The sequence below is a fragment of the Pollachius pollachius genome (genome assembly GCF_949987615.1).
Source record: "Pollachius pollachius genome assembly, chromosome: 2".
Lineage (NCBI taxonomy): Eukaryota > Metazoa > Chordata > Actinopteri > Gadiformes > Gadidae > Pollachius > Pollachius pollachius.
In genome coordinates, this window is record NC_136935.1 from 20677972 (window position 1) to 20697742 (window position 19771).

Genomic DNA, 19771 nt, shown 5'->3' on the forward strand with positions numbered 1-19771 from the left:
AGTGTATGTGTACTTTAAATTGCAGCACTTAGGTAATGTAGGAAAAAAACGAGTTTGCTGAAGTGTACGGCTATAGTGGTAAAATGTTCCTTTATGTGAGCCGCGGTCACCTGTTACCACTGACAGTTACTTCCGTACACTCCACTCATTGGAGACATGTTAGTGGATCACGGATATCATCGTTCAAAGTGGGGCCATACAAACACGTGGTGACTGTATCAGGGATTGATTACTTCTGTGTAGAATCATGCCCGCGTCATTGCCGGCTTCTCTGTCACTGTTTCCTGCACGTGTGTTTACATGTAAAACACTGCGCCCGACTCGTTATAGCCTGGATATTGCTTTTGTTTTAAATATAAAAGGAAGCCTACGATTTGAATAACTGAAAAAAATTAATCGAAAGGGCGGGGTTGTGTTTTAGTGCCGTAAGAAACTCTGTTTTAGAACTGGAAAAATGTTGTAAAATCGACCCTGTATTACGGCTAAAGAGAGCATCTATTGCAATGTGAGCAATGAGCGCTTTATTCAGTCGCTTCGGCTCCTTTACTCGTCTTCGATTGCGCCCGTTCGGGCTGTACAGGACCACTCCGCCTGCGGCATACCTGTACACGGTAAGGGTGTGAAATCCCCACGCTGCTCCAGCTTTGGGTTTAAGTTTACACAATTACACTCTCTGAAAAACGTAATCTTCACCCTGGGCTCCTGGCACCCATGTCTTCAGCTTTGGTCAGAGGTGCATTACTAAAACAAATGTCAAATATGTGTTCATTCCAGTTTAAGTAAGTTAAAGATATTAACATGTTGGGAACATGTTAAATTGAGTTTATCATATGTGGAAATCAAAACTGTGTCCTTGTCTGTGAGGGTGAGGGTGTTAGACCAGCTGTCTGTTTAGGTGTACACCATTACACCGCTTTACTAGACTGCCGATAACGTTACCTCATGTATAATGTAGGCTTGTTTCTAGTTACACCACGGACAAAAGAGGCATGTATGTACAGCAGGACCAGAGAGGGTATAGCAAAATGATACTGGGCACTGTGGACAGTTAATCTGCATGGAGCTTGTTTCTTTATTGGCTGCATTGCTTTGTAGTGCATGTAAAATATATAATATTGTGGTCAACGCATCAGCCTCATCCATGATAAAGTGTTGTTTGTTTCCAGGGCCCTTCAAAACCGGTCCCTAGGTGCTCGAACCCTGACCTGAAGGAGTATAAAAATCTTCAGAAGAACTTTAAAAGAAGACTGAGAGCATCATACAGCAAGTTTGCCGATTTAAAAGATGAATCGGTACGATTTTGGATCCGGCAGCAATTCACACTGTATTGTTCTTCATAACTTCATTATCTTATTATTTGACAGATCTGTGGACGCGACTATGTGTATTCCGTGGAATGTGAAGGCATCTACAGAAGGGACTGGAGGCAGAGTAAGTGCATGACTCCACAACCATGTTCTTGTTGTCTTCTACCATTCATGTTTAGTTTAGTTTTTCCTATTCCCCATACATCCCATAGATTAAAGAGAGTGCCTTAACGGTGCGTCCATAGGGTGATTCTCTCCCTCGGGATCACGCTCACCCTGGGCCCATATTAGATCAACATTGGCCATGTTGTGATGGGCCTCACCCGGCCGGCTCTGATGGTCTGATGGAAAGGGCGCCAGACGCCACAGCAAACACAACATGAGCAGAATCATCTGGTTCCCATGCCAAAAATAATCAAGCAACCCGTTCCACCCATTCACTACAAACTTTGGGTTTTAAAAAATTGTAGATACATGTAGATATAATTAGACTAAAATGTAGATATTATAAGTATATACAATATCACTCTATTGCATCTATAGCTGCATATTATTACAAATTGTGTGTGTATGTATGTATGTATATATATATATATATATATATATATATATATACATATACACAGGTCTTCTCAATGCCGTGGAACGCTCCGTTCACTTGCATGGGCCCTTCACAACTTCCGGCACTGAATTATATTTGATAATTCACCGTTGCTAAGTATAATTGACCTCTGTCAAGGAAAACAAAGGATTCTTTGCCTCTAATGACGTCTTTGGTATCACTCCGCAAGTAGTCCGGTAACTTGTCAACCCCAGCATCTTTGGTTGCTATGCAACGTCAACGTCTTTGGCAGACTATGTCTCTGCTGATCAACACTATGAATGCTGGTAACAAATAAATTGTCCAAATTTTGGCAAGTAGCCGTGTAATAAGCGGGATAATGTATAGAACGTCGCCGGTCAGTATCGAAAATAAGCCCCTTCAGGGCGAAGCAAGACACCTCCGCTGCGCGTCGATGTCCTGTTCGCCCTGTCAGGGCTTATTTTCCCGATAATGACCGGCGTTCCATACATTATCCCTTACATATATATATATAGGTGAATAATAGAGAATGAGAAATTGAGGCAGTGGTCTATTAAGATGTTCCTCTCGTTCCAGAGGAGGCTGAGCTGCTGCTTGATCTGGAGCAGTGCTGCTCTGGGGGGGAGGACGGCGGAGAGAGAGGGGAGTGGGCGGTCCAGAGGGTGCGTGTGTCCCCCTCAGAGAGGCACCTCGCTGCTACCATGAAGAGCTCTTACAGAGAGCAGGCCAGGTAATCAAACACAGAACACATCGAGGGGAACTACATCAGAATCTTTGATGTGGATTATTTTAAACATATAGAAAATGTGTTGAACTCTTCTGTTCTACTGGGCTAACTATTTCATTGTTTGATTGGAAATTGTAATTAAAGTTGCGTAGGTAAGATTTGTTAGGTGTAAAGAGAGAGCAGGAAAAAAGCAGAAGAGGGCAAGCTTTTGAAACGAAACACCCAGAAGCAGTCCCCTCTGTCTCTGCTCCCACCAAAGTGTTGATCTCCTCACACCTGTGTTTGAAAGGCAAGATGGATTCCCTAAACCATCAGGGAAGAGATCCTCTGATTGGTCAGAAATGAGCGGGAGCGGTGTAAAATCGAGATGCTTGTTGCCTGTGCCCAGGTGTGTGGTGGTGAAGCAGGCTGACGCGGCCTCCACTCAAAAGGATCTCTCACAAATCCTCTTCACCCTGCACAATGTCTTCAGCTTTGGTTAGAGATGCACTAGTAAAGCAAATGTCAAATATGTGTTCATTCCAGTCAAGTACAATTTCCATATAAGATATTAACGTGTTGGGAACATGTTGAAGTTAGTTTATCATACATTGAAAACTGTGTGTGTGTATGTGTGTGTGCTCACTCAGAGTGGGCCAATGACGAGGTCCTGTTCTACACGACTCAGGAGGGTCTGCGTTGCAGCCGTGTGTTTCGCTTGGACCTGAACTCCCCTGCAGCCATACCTAGGCCTGTATTTGAAGACACACAGCCTGAGTAAGTAGTCAAATGAATTGCATGTTGCATGGGGAACATGTTTAAAGACTATAGTTTAAAATTTCGGTTGGACATTTGGAGTAGCCAGCCAGAGTGAGCTAGAATCTGAAAGTATCCAATCAAAACATATCCATATGCTCTCTTCAGGCCTCCCTCCAAGGCCCTACTTCAAAACAAAGGACTAGCTCACTAGCTTTAGACTTATGCTGCTCAGACTTATGCGTCTGGCCCAACTCCCGTTCAGACAGATCTCCAGCAGACCTGGCCCGGATTGGGCTTATGTCTGATGTGACACACGTTTATGTTGTTTCTGATTGGTTTTAGGTCTCTCCAATTATGTCCAGAGGCATTTTGGTCTGCCCCTATTTAGAACGACTTGTGGAAATCAAACATGACTCAAGAGGGTCCAGGCTAATATGTATTTGCAAAACAATCTGGCGATGTCAGACTAATTTGTGTGCCTTGCTGTAAACTGTGGTCATGTGCGCAGTGTGCACGTGCATGTGAGTGTGTGAGGGATTGGTGGGTTGACCCAAAAGGCAGGCCTTCCAATCAGTTCATTCTGGCCTAATGAGATGAATGATCTGAATTCCAAGCCTGTGATGGCCACAGAAACCAGAGTTTTTTCTTGTTTTTGTCAGAACCTGCCTCCCTTCTCTGGCCCCCCTAATTTCTGCCATCATCCACTCCTCTTACACCACTGGAACTTTCCCTACAACCTTCAAAACCGCGGCTATTACACCAATACTGAAAAAACCTGGGGCCGACCCCTCCAACTTCAACAACTTCCGTCCAATTTCCAATCTTCCATTCATCTCTAAAATCCTTGAAAAAACAGTTGCCTCCCAACTCCATTCTCTCTTATCCCACAATAACCTATATGATCAGTTCCAGTCCGGTTTCCGCCCACTCCATAGCACTGAAACAGCACTCATCAAGATAACTGACGACCTCCTAATGGCAGCTGATTCTAGCTTCCATTGCCATCACCCACACTCCGTTAGACTGGCTCAAATCATACTTATCTGGCCGCACTCAGTTTATCCAACTGAAGTCCTTAAAACCATCCCCTCCTCCGTCACTTCAGGTGTGCCCCAGGGCTCTGTCCTGGGACTCTTCCTCTTCATCATCTACCTCCTTTCCCTCGGCAATATCTTCCGCAAATTTAAGATTCAATTCCACTGCTATGCTGACGACACCCTGCTCTACCTCACCACTAAACCCTCGTCCACTCTTCCGCCCTCCTCCCTCACTAATTGCATCACTGAAATAAAAAACTGGTTCACTCTAACTTCCTCAAATTAAATAGCAGTAAAACAAGGTTCTACTCATTGGCACAAAATCTACCCTATCAAAAACGAACAACTTTTCAATCACCATAGATAATTCCACTGTTGCACCCTCCTCCAAGATTAAGAGTCTGGGTGTCATCCTGGACAGTATACTATCCTTTCAATCCCACATCAATAACATCACCCGGTCCGCCTACTTCCACCTACGAAACATCAATCGCCTCCGCCCTTCCCTGACCCCCCACACTGCCGCCATTCTTGTCCACAGCCTCGTCCCCTCCCATATAGATTATTGCAACTCTCTCCTTCTCGGCCTCCCTCACAAATCCCTCCATAAACTCAAACTAGTCCAGAATTCAGCTGCCCGCATTATAACTCAAACCCCATCCATCCACCACATGACCCCTGTCCTCCAGCAGCTCCACTGGCTCCCGGTTCAGTTCCGTCTCAAATTCAAAGTCCTCCTGTTTACATTTAAGGCCATCCTCAACCTTGCTCCCCCATATCTGTCCGACCTCATCCACGTACCCACGCCCTCCCGCTCCCTCAGATCCTCTTCCTCCGTACACCTGTCTGTACCCTCTTCCCGTCTCATCACCATGGGGCACAGAGCATTCAGCCGCTCGGCTCCCCGTCTCTGGAATGCTTTACCACCCGAACTCAGAAGCATCAATTCATTTCCACTTTTTAAATCATATCTCAAAACCCATCTGTTCGAAACTGCCTATTCCACCTGATGCCAATTACCATGTCTGTGTTATTACAATTTTCTTTTTTTTAATTGTGTTCAAATTACTTTTGTGTATCTCTGTACTGTGTCCTTGAGTGCCGAGAAAGGCGCCTATAAATAAAAATTATTATTATAGAACATTTGATTTATCGGTAAGTAGGTAGGTAGGTTAGACGGGGTCGTGGCAATTTATTTATGAGATTTGTTTCTAGGACAGATGAGACCTCTAGATGCAAAGTAGCACACAATAATTGTAGAATTTAAGAGCAAAGTGAGCAGCGATCCGAGCGTTAGAGTTTTTCCACAGTTTCTCGCCCTTGTAGGAATGCTACTTAACTCATCATGGACAGCAGATATGCTAGTTAGTGAGACCATAAAGGAAGCAATAAGGCATTGAACAAGGGGTCCTTCTGATCATAAGACCACTTGTTGCTGGGAAAAGCTGAAAAGGATTAAGTTAAGCCAAATAGGAATTTTCCATTCTAACAGAAAGGCATCATCATCATTTCATTCGGGCCGAATGAGATGATTGGATGGGCTTATTACATGCCTGTGACAGCCAGATAACAGACGTTTTATTTGTTTGGTCAGAGCATTTGATTTATATTTTCCTGTCGGAATGTAAACCGAATTGAACAATATATGACAAAAGGCCCCTAAAAGGTGTGTGTGTGTGTGCTTCCCCACCCCAGTGTGTTTGTTGAGGTGGCTCTTTCTAGAGACGGGAGGATATTAACCATCAACTCCAGCAGTAAGACGGATTCGGAGGTGTGGCTTATCAACGTGACCACGCCTACTTTAGAACCCCTTCTGGTGCAGCGCCGCTTACCAGGGCTGATGTATCATGTGGAGCATTGGAGGGACGGGTTGGTCATACTGGCCAACACAGGCCCTGGGCAGGAGTACCAGGTACAACGCAGCAGTCCTTCTCTGTGAAGCCATCAATCAGTCAACTAATGATGAGCTTTCAGCACCAGCTCCATCACCAGTGTATTCCTACTACATACTACCCTGATCCTCGGAAACCAACCAGACCATGACCTCTCATAGCACATCCATTCAGATACCAACTTTGTTTGACTACTAAAACCAAAAGAATCTAAAAACATCTTTCTTCATTTCTAAACCTCAATGCACCTTTCCATTATTTTATGAGTAAAAGGTTCCTGGCTGGCTATATTTCTATGATAAAAGCTTTTCTGTATGCACACCGCTTTTAAGGAATGTTTTTGTCACATATTGATCGGATATCACCCAATTCCTGACATTATTTAGAGTGAATAATGAAGTCTCCTTCAGGTGCTGAAGGCTCCACTATCAGGGCCCTCCCTGGGCTCCTGGGTGCCTGTGTACACACCCTGCCCGGAAGTGACCCTCAAAGACATGGAGGTGGTGGGCGAGCACTGCGTGCTGACCACCAGAGAGGCCAGTGGGGGGCTGGCTCTGACCGTGGTTCCATTAGCCAGCCCTCTGGGGGGATTCAGCCTACCGGTCAGTGATTGAGCACCAATGCTTCACTGGTATAGTGGTTGGTTGTTGCGTATCACTGTGCAAATCTAACGCAGCTCGTTTCCACCTGCCGGACGAATGCTTTTTCTGTTTGCATGTGTTTCTTATATATTATTATCTCTAATGAAAAATCTGAGTAGACTTTATTTTAGAATGTAGCTCAAATCGTTCCCTCCTAGGTGTGTTGAGGAAAACATGTTAAAGGGGATGTAGCTCTGTATTTTATTTTGAATTGTATCTGGTGTATTATTGAGTTGACCTGCTGTGTGTCTGCTATGTTTAGACGTTTCTGGTTCCCCCCCCCCCCCTCTAGCTCCCCCTCTGGGCCTGTTCTTGTGAGTCGCGTATGCCGGGCCCCTCGGACCCCCGGCATGCACTGCAGTTGCTGCTGTCGTCTCCAGCACACCCCCAGGAGCACTTCTCCTTTCAGCCCAAGGACAGGCTCCTATTGTCCCGTCCGGAGAGGGAAGGGACCCCCCCAGAGAGGGAAGGGACCCCCCCAGAGAGAGGGTGTGGTGGCGAACACATCACCAAGCGTCTGGAGGTGCAGAGCCAGGTAAACACACCCTGGAGGATTACTATTTCACGCATGGGCTTACAATGTGTGCGTGGCAGCCTGAAATCTCCGGCACATTACCAATGTGTGTTCGTCTAGAATCTCCTGGCTAATTTTCTAATGCAAAGGGGCGTTACCAACGGGCACAGACAGACATGACTCTGGACACAATTGGATCGACTAACCGCCTATCAGAGCTACAGAAGGTGTGTCACATCAGCAGCAGCCATCTTGGTTGTTCCCAAAGCGTGCAATACAGGTGTCTTATTAAACCTGCCCCCTTTTAGATGAACTGTTGTGATGAACCCCGACCCAGGCCAGGTCTGCTGGACGTCTGTCAGCAGGAGGGAGGGAAGACTATCTCTAATACATTGACTCTGCTCTACATCTCTAGGACGGCACCAGGGTCCCAGTGACTCTGTTCCACTCTGTGGCTGCAGGGTGTCTGCAGCGGGCCCCCCTGCTCCTCCACGTGTACGGGGCCTACGGCAGGGACCTTAACATGCACTTCAGTCCAGAGAGCAGGCTGCTGCTGGATCTGGGCTGGGTCCTGGCCTACTGCCACATCAGGTAACACCAGCTGAGTCCTGGCCTACTGCCACATCAGGTAACACCAGCCCCTCTAACCCTAGCCTACTGCCACATCAGGTAGCACCAGCTGAGTCCTGGCCTACTGCCACATCAGGTAACACCAGCTGAGTCCTGGCCTACTGCCACATCAGGTAGCACCAGCTGAGTCCTGGCCTACTGCCACATCAGGTAACACCAGCTGGGTCCTTGCCTACTGCCACATCAGGTAACACCAACCCCTCTAACCCTAGCCTACTGCCACATCAGGTAACACCAGCTGGGTCCTGGCCTACTGCCACATCAGGTAACACCAGCTGAGTCCTGGCCTACTGCCACATCAGGTAACACCAGCTGGGTCCTGGCCTACTGCCACATCAGGTAACACCAGCTGGGTCCTGGCCTACTGCCACATCAGGTAACACCAGCTGGGTCCTGGCCTACTGCCACATCAGGTAGCACCAGCTGAGTCCTGGCCTTCTGCCACATCAGGTAACACCAACTGGGTCCTGGCCTACTGCCACATCAGGTAACACCAGCCCCTGTAACACAGAACCACGCTTTCACCTCTCACTTAGTAAACCCTGGGATCCCCATCTTCCCAACTGCAACAGAATCCAAAAATAGTGTATTTTGGAATACTTATTGCAGTTGTTGATAGGGAGGAGCGGCGTTTTTTTGTCCCAGTGGACTGTGGAAGTCTGGTGGACCGTGGGAGTCCGGTGGACTGCGGGGTTCCGGTGGACTGTGGGGGTCCGGAGGATTGTGGGAGTCCGGTGGACTGTGGGAGTCCGGTGGGATGAGATGAACGTCAATGTAGGTTCCTTTTTGTCCTCTACCTCTGACCCAGGGGCGGGGGGGAGCTGGGACTGTCCTGGCACAGACAGGCCTGCATGGAGGGGAAACGGGTCGGTGTGGAGGACCTGCGGGCCTGTCTCCTGCAGCTCCACGCCCGAGGAATCTCCTCGCCCTCGCGCTCGGCCATCACCGCCAGCAGTGCTGGAGCTGTGCCAGTAGGGGCACTGTGCAACACGGACCCACACCTGGTCAGAGCAGTCACACTCCAGGTTAGGTGTGTGTGTGTGTGTGTGTGTGTGTGTGTGTGTGTGTGTGTGTGTGTGTGTTTAGAGAGGGTCTCTCTTTCAACCCAGCCCTACCTCCAAGTAAAGTTTCAGTTAAAGACACGTTGGGAACATGTTGAATTTAGTTTATTATATGTTGAAAAATTGTGTTTGTGCGTCTGATATACTGATAGTGCAGCAGATTAATGGCATATTTCAGGAGAATTGTTCAGATCTATATACAAGCATGAAATTTGGCACAGATACTCACCAAGGGTCACTTTTGGGGACAAAAGCGTTGGCCACCCAAAAATTCAACATGGCGGCCATTATTTCAAGATGGCCGCTATTTCTGTCAAATGCTCATTATGTCAATCGTTCAAACAGTGATTTAGGCATAACATTTTGTGAAAATACTCTCTTCAGAATGTTTTTTTGGAAAACGGTTCTTCTTCCTCAAAAATTCAAGATGGCAACCACTTTCCAAGATTGCCGCCATTTTTCTTGAATCCTTACATACATTTTTCAAATGGTGATGCTATCATCAAATTTGGTACAAATATTCTTCAAGGAACATTCTCATGAAAAAAGGTGTGTGCCACTCAAAAATTCAAGATGGCCACCATTTCTGTCAGAGCTCAACTTAATGTGTTAAGGAAGGTTTGGTTTAAAAGAGTGAACGTCATTGCAAAACCAGGGCACAATGGTGACTTCACTGCTGTGGAACTCAGGATGGGGTTCAGTATCAGCTGATCTAGTTTTACTTCACTGTAGTTCTTGACTAGTAGTAATAGTATAGCTACGTTTAGTGAGCCGAGCCAAGGATAAACAGGGCAATACATGACTTGTTCATGTATGCTTACCTGGAAGGTGTACAGATCACAAAGGACTAAAATGGCACTGGATGAAGAGCATTGAGCATTTTCCCATCCCTCCAGGATCTTGGTCTCCAGCAGCTGTGGGTTACATTTGGGCATGGTGTGATTCTACGGTGGATTCGTGTTCATGACCTGTACCATGTTATTAACATCAAAGGATAAGACCAAAGGCATTCTATTCTTTCACACCTTTATAGGTTCTAATACTGTATCAGCCTTTCGCAAAAAAGTCAGAAAGACTCCCGGAAGCCTCTCTCATCTTCAGCAAACTAAGTCAATACCCTCCTGTTCTGACTGATAGTGACCTGGAGATCCTTGAGAAGTTTGTGGTCCTGCTGTATGATTGATCAAGCACAGCTGTTAGTGTAGATGAGGCTAGACTTGACATGTTTGCCAGAAAGCAGAGGCCATATGAAGCCATTCCTCCAACAAGAGCAGCTCTGCTTCAAAACACAAAACGTGCTGCATATCAGGCAGGCTGCATATGGGGTCAAGCAACCCAGTGTCAGCCAGAAGTAGAGAGTCCTGCTGACTGGGGATGGAAAAAGCTTGGTGAACAATGGAGGGTCTTCTGGACAGCAAATGCACCAGTTGCACAAAGTTGTGAACAACTAGCCTAGTGTGGCTCAAAGTCAGAGTGCTGTGGGAGATGCAAATGTTTTAGATTGGGTTTCACTTGCACAGAACTTTGCAATTGCAAATGTCAATAAAAAAGTAAGTAGCCTTGCGATGGGCCGAGGGTCGTTTTCCTGATTCTGGACTGTGATGTATATGAACATCTTCCTGGATATGTTGCCCCAAATCCAACACTTGCTGACTGCAAAGCAGGGAGGAATTGGCTACCATTTTTAACAGTCTTTATTATGACTGGGCAGGGCACAACCTCTCAATCTCAGGTTGGACACTATAACCACAAGGTCTTTGAGCTGGTAAAAATGTGAATAGAACTTATTTTGTTTTTTTTTCAATCCTACCTTTAACTCAGTCCCAACAGAGTACACTATTAAAGCAACAACGACCTTGAAAAATGAATCTTGAATTTTTGCGATTGCCTTTTTCTAAAAGTGTGGCCGTTAGAGTATTTTTGCTAACATGCATTTGTGCATCAGTGTACATACTACCGAAATGTAGGCCATCTTGGAAAAGGTCTCCATCTTGAATTTTTACTGGCCATCCAATTTTTCAAAAAAGTTGCCTCGTGGCATATTTTCTGTTACACTATTTGGAACAGTGGCAATGGGCATAGTACAGGAAATGCAGCCATCTTCAAAAAATGGTTTCCATCCTGAATTTCTACTGGCCACTTCCTTTTTCCAACAGTGGCCCTTCCTCTCTGTGGACTGCACCTTGCCGTGTTGGAGAGGCTTGTGTACTCCAATGAACTTGAGATCTATGTTGGCGGGGATTTTATATCCCTGGCAAGTTTAACTAAGCCAGACAGGTCAAAGGAGAAGAGTTAGGCAAAGCACACATTATAACTATTTGACAGAAATGGTCGCCATCCTGAATTTTTGAGTGGCACATAAATTTTTCCAAAGGAGTGTTCCTTGAAGAGTATTTCTGCCTAATTTTATGCTTGCATCACCATTTTAACAATTTGAATAACAAGAAAATGCATTTCCTGCAGAAAATGCGGTGAGTGCTGTAGTACAAAGTGAAGAGATTAAGTGAAGAGATTTGAACAAAAGTTAAGTCTAAATGGAGTAAACAATGTTAACATGCACACCATTTAAGAAAATGTAAATGGTTGGAATCAAATAAAGTGACAGCTGAATGAAAGTGTGTGTGTGTGTGTGTGTGTGTGTGTCTCTTTAAGAGAATAGCGAGCCGGAGTGTGATTAAAAGTACCCCAATAGAGCAGGAAAACAGCCCACTCTGGCAACACTGCCTGCACGTCCTCCAAAAGTAGCCCAATCCAGCGCGAAAAAACGTCCAATCTGGCAACACTGCTGAACGTCTTCACGCTCCAGCGTCAACGTAAATCAATGAGACCAACTGAAAACGAAGCCGGTATGAAGCTAAAACTGTTATTTTGAATAAAGTTAAAATGATATCGAAGTTCCGTTTAGATGTTATTGAAGATACAAGTGTGTAGATTTGTTTACTGGTTTGAACGATGGTAAACGGGTGAAATTTAACCGAGTTACGATGTCTTAAGTAATTTAAGTGTCAGAATGGGCAGACGGCTTCAATGGGACCAACTGTAGAATATGATGGTTTGAAACTAAAACTGTGATTCTGAAGAAAGTTTAAATGATATCGAAATTCCGTTTATATATTATTGAAGATACAAGTGTGTAGATTTGTTAAATGGTTTGAACGAAGGTAAACCATTAAAAAAAGATAATATTTTAGAAGTAGAATATCTTAAAAAGTATAAAATATTTAAAAAATCTGAAAAGAAGCGCGCGATTCCAAGCTATTCTGAATATTTTAAAATTCGAATGGAGTCTCTAGGTGAAAAATTGAGGAAGGAGATAGGTCCCAAAGTTTGTAGAGAATGATAAAGAAAGAAAGAATAAAACTTATGAAGAACAATAGTTGAGCGCTGTATGCAGCAGTCACCTAATTAATAGACGACAGGAACGGTGGCCATCTGTAAAAATGGCGGCCATCTTGAATTTTTGAGGGACAAGCTTTTCTTTTCATTAACATCAGGTATCAAGTTTATTATAGCCATTTCAAAAATATAGAAAATACAGTTGATAGGAATGTGTTTTGGTATGCTCACATGTATCACACAGCAACAATGACAACACAACATAACAAGACAAAAAGCCAAAAACGGCACATAAATTACAAGGAGTACAACACTTAACATACATAAAAAACACACAATGCATGGTTTGCAGAGAATTGCAGCAGTAAAGTACAGTACAGTAGTGTAAAAACTGCAAAGTGAGGTAGACCATAAAGGCCGTAAAGTGCTTAGCGCTTGTTCAAGAACCTTTCAGTGTATAGCTTGTAGATAGGTACTATCCCTAAAGCGTGATGTTTTACTTGTGATGCTTCTGTACCTCTTTCCTGATGGTAAGAGTGTGAATAAGTGGTGTGCTGGATGAGAGGGGTCAGAGATGATCTTTCTAGCTTTCCTGGAAATTCTGGTGTCATAGTGCGAGTCTATGGTAGGCAGACTACAGACTACAATGATTTTAGAAGCCCTGCGTACTACCCTCTCAAGCTGTTGTTTGTCCTGGCTGGTAGCACTACCATACCAGACCAGGATGGAGAAGGTGAGCACGCTTTCGATGGCTGCATGATAAAAATGGGTCATGCCTGCCTGACTAACCCCAAATTTCCTCATCTGACGGAGGAAGTATAATCTCTGATGGGCTTTGGAAATAATAAGACTGATGTTCGGGTTTCATGATAGGGACTGGTGGATAGTGGTGCCTAAGAAACGGAAGGAGGAGACCCACTCCACAACTTGGCCATTAATGGAGATGGGAAGGTGCTGGCCTGCCTTTTTCCTATAGTCAACTATGACTTCTTTGGTTTTGGTTGTATTTAGGATTAGGTTATTGTCTTCACACCACTGCACCAGCTGTTCAACCTCACTCCGGTAGGTAGATTCCTCCCCATCAGATATGAGGCCTATGACAGTGGTGTCATCTGCAAACTTTAGCATTTTGACAGATGCAGAATTTGATGTACAATTGTTAGTGTAAAGAGAAAATAGTAGAGGTGACAAGACACACCCTTGTGGGGCGCCAGTGTTCAGAACCCTTGGTGATGACACATTATTCTGGATTTTAACACACTGTTTTCTACAGGACAGGAAGTTTAAGATCCACGGACAAAGTAGAGCATTAACTCCTGCGGCCAGGAGAAAGTTGTACAGTTTGACAGGAATGATGGTATTAAAAGCCGAGCTAAAATCAATGAACAGTACACGGGCTGGGTGGACTTAGTGTTCAGATGTTGCAGAATGAAATGTGTGCAAAGTGAAACTGCATCGTCCACTCACCTATTAGCCCTGTAGGCAAATTGGTGAGGGTCTAGCGTGATGTGCGTCAAGTACCTACGGACTAGGCGCTCAAGGACCTTCATAACAACAGAAGTAAGTGCAACAGGCCTATAATCATTAAGACAGGTTATGTTACTTTTCTTGGGCACTGGAATGATCATAGCTGATTTAAAACATGCAGGTACCGTTGCTGTGTTAAGAGACCAGTTGAAGATGTAAGTGAGTATGGAAGCAAGCTGGTCTGCGCAACTCTTTAGTGTAGCTGGTGTCACAGCATCAGGCCCTGCTGCTTTGTTGATGTTCTGATGCCGTAGCAGTCTACAGACATCATGCTCTGGGATGGAAAATGGAGAGTGCCCATCCCACAGCCGGTGCGGGAGAGCACTTGTCTGGGCACCATTGTTTTCAAAACGGCAGAAAAAGTCATTAAGTCGCTCTGGCAGGGACGAGTCACAGTCAAGAACGTGATGTTTTGTCTTGTAGTCAGTGATCGCCTGTAGGCCTTGCCAGAAACCCTTAATGTTGTGATCTTGGAGTTTGGTTTCAAGTTTGACTCTGTAGTTGGCTTTAGCTGTATTAACTGCTTTCCGGAGTTTGTATTTAAGAAGTATGTATTGCTCTTTGTCCCCACATTTGAAAGCGTCATTTTTCTCCTTACACAGGCGCTTAACTTCCTTGTTGAACCAAGGCTTGTTGTTGCTGTAGATCAGCATTACTCATTGCGCGGCTCGCAAGCCACATGCGGCTCGCCAAGCCGCTATTTGCGGCTCGCATGGCGGTAAAAATATACAGTGATATGATCATGCAGTGAATACAGATATTTAAAAAAACAATACAAACAATTATTTAAAAAATAAATCAACAGCGGCATTAAAAGGTGGAAATATAGCCTTGTCTAGAAAATATTTTTAAACTTGCTCGGCTCTACGCTGACAGCGGGGTTGCCAGATTGGCGGTTTTCCTGCATAACGAGAGAATGTGCTCTTTGGATGGACTTATTCTTATTAACTTATTCTTCAATAGCTTCCATGTTATGTGACCCAGTGTCTCCACATTATTCCAGAAAATAGCACACAGTCACACAAGTCTTAATTTTCCTATCAAAGTGCACCAGATTGATGCATTCCAGGTTAAAAGGTACCAAATTTTCTTCCGGGGGAGCATGCCCCCGGACCCCGCTAAGGATCGGGTTCCCTCCACAGTTTCACAAGATTCTGTGGGAAACACTGCTTCAGGGAGGACATATTATTAAGCAGGCATACTTATTTGTGACTGGATTTATAGCTTTTGATACTTTGCGGTAAAAATGGCTCTCCTGTTGACGTCGTCCTGTCGGCTCTCCTGAAAAAAATAGTGAATACCACTGCTGTAGATGGTTACAGTCCTGGTGGGGATGCACACAGACTCGCAGAAACAGATGTAGGACATTACGCAGTTAGTGAAAGTGTCTATATCGTCCTGATCCTCAGGTTTAAAAACATCCCAGTCAGCGATGTCAAAACAGTCTTGTAACATATCTATAGCCCCAGGAGAGCTCCTCTTGACCCACTTAGTCATTAGCTTAGATGTCTAAGTCTCTGTCTGTATTTAGGTACAAGAAATATGGTGTTGTGGTCAGACTCACCGATAGAGGATCTGACTAGAACCTGATACGCCTCCGGTATGGAGGAGTAGCACTGGTCTAATGTTTTGTCCAGCCTGGTGGGGACGTGAATCTGAGGCTTGTATCTGGGGAGAGTTTTCTGCATGGAGACGTGGTTGAAGTCACCAAGCACCAGGACGGTCGAGTCTGGGTTGGAGTTTTCCACGGTGTGACCGTGGTCGGCTAGTTGTTGAGTGGCTGAGGCTGCCGCTGCACTCGGTGGGATGTAGACCGCACACAGGATGATGGAGGAGATTTCCCTTGGCGAGTAGAAGGGATGCACTTCACTGCGAGATGCTCCAGATCAGGCGAGCAGCTGGACGATAGAGTTTTGGTGTCTGTACACCAATTCTGGTTGATGTAGACGCCAACATCGCCGCCGCGCTGCTTCAGCGAATCAATGGTGCGATCCGCCCGATGAAACGTAAAGCCGTTCTGTTGTAACGCCGAGTCCGGGATGTTTGTATGCAGCCAGGTTTCTGTCAGGCAAATGGCAGCACAGTCTCTAAAATCCCGTTGGGAGAGGATGAGGGAGGTGAGCTAGTCCTTCTTGTTTGCTAACGAGCGAACAGAATGAGGCTCGGCAGGGCTAGTCGGTGACCCCGCTTTCTTAGCCAAGCTAGTGCTCCACCTCTCTTGCCCCTCTTGCTCGGCTGGTGTGTTGGTCATCCTCGAGGGAAATAAGGTGGTAAATCCAGAACGAGAGACTGTGAGCCGGCAGGTTGTCCCGTATGTGAATGAGTTCTGCTCTGTCATACCGAATAAGCCCATTGCATGATTCCAGAAGTACACAAAACAGTATCTAAACAAAACAAACAAAGAGCAACACCGAGTTGCCATAGTACGGCGCCATCTTGCGTGACGTCACAAGTTGAGGTTACAGGCAGACACTAGGGTTCTGCTGTGTACATGTCCTTTGGAGAGTATTTTTATCAAATGTTAATTCTTGGATCACTGTTTATATAATAAGCATTGAATAGCAATGGCGGCCATCTTGAAAAATGGGCGGCATATTTAATTTTTTAGTTGCCAACGCCTTTTTCCAAAATAGTTTCCTTAGAGAGTATCTGTGCCAAATTTCATGCTTGTATACCAAAGTGAACGTTTTTTTTTACTAATCTGCTGCACGATGATGATGGTGAAATAGGATGAGGTTGATGCAAGAAGAACATGGACTCTTGTTTAGATTCTCTCTTCTCTCCGTTTCACCCACCCCTTCTCCCTCGGCGTCCAGGCCCCCTTCGTAGACGTTCTGGGGACAATGATGGATAGCAGCCGGCCTCTGACTGTGGAGGAGAGGGAGGAGTGGGGCGATCCCACCACAGACCCTCAGCACAGATTCGCCATCGCCTCCTACTGCCCCCTTCACAACATTGCCCCTCAGGTTCACACAATGATACTCGTGTGTGTGTGTGTGTGTGTGTGTGACATGGTTAATGTGTGTTGGGACAGTGTTACTCCTCCATGCTGCTGATGGCCTACAGTGAGGACGACTGTGTGTGTGTGTGTGTGTGTGTATAACATGGTTAATGTGTGTGTTGGGACAGTGTGTGTTTGTGTGTGTAACATGGTTAATGTGTGTGGGTAGTGTGTGTGTGAGTGGAACATGGTTAATGCGTGTGTTGGGACAATGTCTGTGTGTGTGTGTGTGTGTGTAACATGGTTAATGTGTGTGTGTAACATGGTGTGGGTGTGTGTAACATGGTTAGTGTGTGTGTGTGTTTGTGTAACATGGTTAATGTGTGTGTGTGTGTGTGCGTGTGTGTGTAACATGGTGTGTGTGTTTATGTAACATGGTTAATGTGTGTGTATGTGTGTGTAACATGTTGTGTGTGTGTGTGCGTGTATTTGTGTAACATGGTTAATGTGTGTGTTGGGACAGTGTTACCCCTCCATGCTGCTGACGGCCTACAGTGAGGACGGCCGCGTGTCCCTGGCGGGGGTCGTTCAGTACGCTGAGAGAGTGCAGCAAGCCGTCCACACACACTTCACTGCACTCCATGGGGCAGGCAAGTATGCAAAAATAAACACACTTGCACACCGACATCTACACCCATCTAGGCACAACCATGTTTGTAGAACAGGGCAAAGTGTGCATCTTGCCGTTCACAAGGTGAGCAAACAAAGCATTGCCGAACCTTTCAAATTTGTAATTGCAAGCAAGGCACCTTTTTTAAATGTAACAATGTTTTTTTTATTTTATTGTCTTTTGACAATTTCATTTCAGGTCTACTAAACAGACCAATAATAGATCAGTCTTCCCACAAGCCTGATAATTACAAATGCTTGTGTTTACGTGGTCCGCACGCACAAACCCTTGTTCTCCCGTGAGCATATCCAAATACAATTTGGTGTAATTTCACAGTAAGTCAAGAGTTTAATGTAAATGTGGAAGTCATCTCCCAAGTGTAGAGTTAGCTCTTGCGGTAGGCCGCTCTGTTGCTGGATTTCAAGATGTGTTATGTGTGTGTCAGCAAAACCCACAGACTTTTCCCCTGACCATTCTAGATGGTCTCTGTTTCCCTCTCACTTATAATCTCTTTCCAGCACATTGGCGCTCCCTCTTTCTACACCAGACTCTAATTCCCCGCCTTCCCGTTCCCAATTTAAATGCACATACACAATCTCTCGCTCGCCCTCCCTCCCTGGTAGACACACCGCCTGCCTAAATGTTTGTGCGTGTGTTGGTGCCTAATCTCTTAGCACTCTCTGGAGTCTTTGATAAAGTGCTGATGGCTTCTGTGTGAGACACACATACACATATACACACACACACACACACACACACACACACACACACACACACACACACACACACACACACACACACACACACACACACACACACACACACACACACACACACACCCGAGGGAGGGAGTGGGCTGATCCATTAGCATGGTAAAGAAAAAGTGTATCAGAGCAAGAGAGATTAGACGCCTCAGACTTGGAGCTGTCAAGGTCAAGACGGCAGTTGTGAAACAGGCTGTAGCAGAGAGGGAGGGAGGGGGAGCCGGTGAGAGGGAGGGGATGAGAACATGGTGGGCAATATCAGACGGGCGATTTGAGAGGAGAATGAAGATACGGTGGGAGTGAGTTCAGAATTGTGGTGGTTGGACGGAGAAAGGATATAGAGGGAGATAAGAGGAATTTCGGTAGGAAGTAAAAAGGATCGCAGCACTGAATCTATTCAAATCTCTCCCTCCCTGTTCCCCATCTCCTGCCTTCCAGAATGTGAACGAGCTCCGAGGGTGGTCCTAAACGTCCAGCCGGGAGCAGACCACTTTGGACCCAATCACTTTGACTTGGTGCTGGAGGAGGTAATTGACTCGCCCGCTTTAATGGCTTAAGGAGAAGAGTCATTGGGAAGCTTCAGTAATTGCTATTATTTGTGACCCCTGTCAGACTGGCAGGCGAAGTGGAGGCGCTCACACCAGAGAGGTAGTGGCTGAATCTAAGGCACTTGCACAGCTGAACCAAAGCTCTCTTTGGCACTACTGCCGTGTTTACATTCACGCACATAGGGACGTTAATGTAGCACACCTTGTGTTCACATATGGGCCTGTACATTGGGTGATGAAAATCATTGGATTGAACTCTACTTTACTTGTGAGCTCAGTGTTTCAGTACCTCCCAGCTGTCGGTTCCCATTGCTGTCAGCCAACCCGGCCATATTTAAAGTAGGCCTTAGAATAATCCTAGATGTACTGTATCTAGATGTTCATGTTACTCAGTGCTTCACATGATTAAGTCCTGATTTTGAAGTGGCTTCAGTAAGGTGCTTAAGAAGTGGAAAATGAAGTAGTCGAATACAGCCTTTCGTGGAAGCATACAAAAATCCTTCCTTTGAAGAAGCAGCATTACTGTTAAAAGGGGTCATTCTCGAAATAGCTTGTTGCTTGTCATGTTTTGTATGTTTTGTACCTTCTCTCCCCTTATAGAGTGCACTTCAGATGGCCTTCCTCTATACAGAGCTGGGCCTGGACTCACCAAGGAGGAGGAGATAGCCTGCATGGTCAGAGTGCTGTGGAAGAGACAGAGCTACTCAAAGATCCACAAGGCCACAAGGACTGTGCTTCCCTGATCCAGAGTAGCTTTTATTCACTAGAATGTAATGTGATGCCATTATCCAGTGGTAGCCTTTATTCTGTAGGTTGTACAATGACCTTTTTCTTTAAAGGTCCCATGACATGCCA

At 45.5% G+C, this 19771-nt stretch overlaps 1 protein-coding gene across 1 annotated transcript; it reads left to right on the top strand.

Moving 5' to 3' along the window:
- The first annotated feature begins 374 nt into the window (after positions 1-374).
- prepl (prolyl endopeptidase like) lies at positions 375-19750 on the top strand. Its single transcript, XM_079730467.1, has 15 exons — positions 375-611; positions 1167-1292; positions 1365-1431; positions 2467-2620; positions 3006-3094; positions 3247-3373; positions 6088-6304; positions 6695-6886; positions 7218-7460; positions 7855-8030; positions 8878-9094; positions 16810-16959; positions 17458-17584; positions 18807-18895; positions 19517-19750. The coding sequence occupies exons 1-15, from the start codon at positions 513-515 to the stop codon at positions 19580-19582; spliced, it is 2139 nt and encodes a 712-aa protein (XP_079586593.1). The 5' UTR covers positions 375-512; the 3' UTR covers positions 19583-19750.
- The last annotated feature ends 21 nt before the right edge of the window (positions 19751-19771 follow it).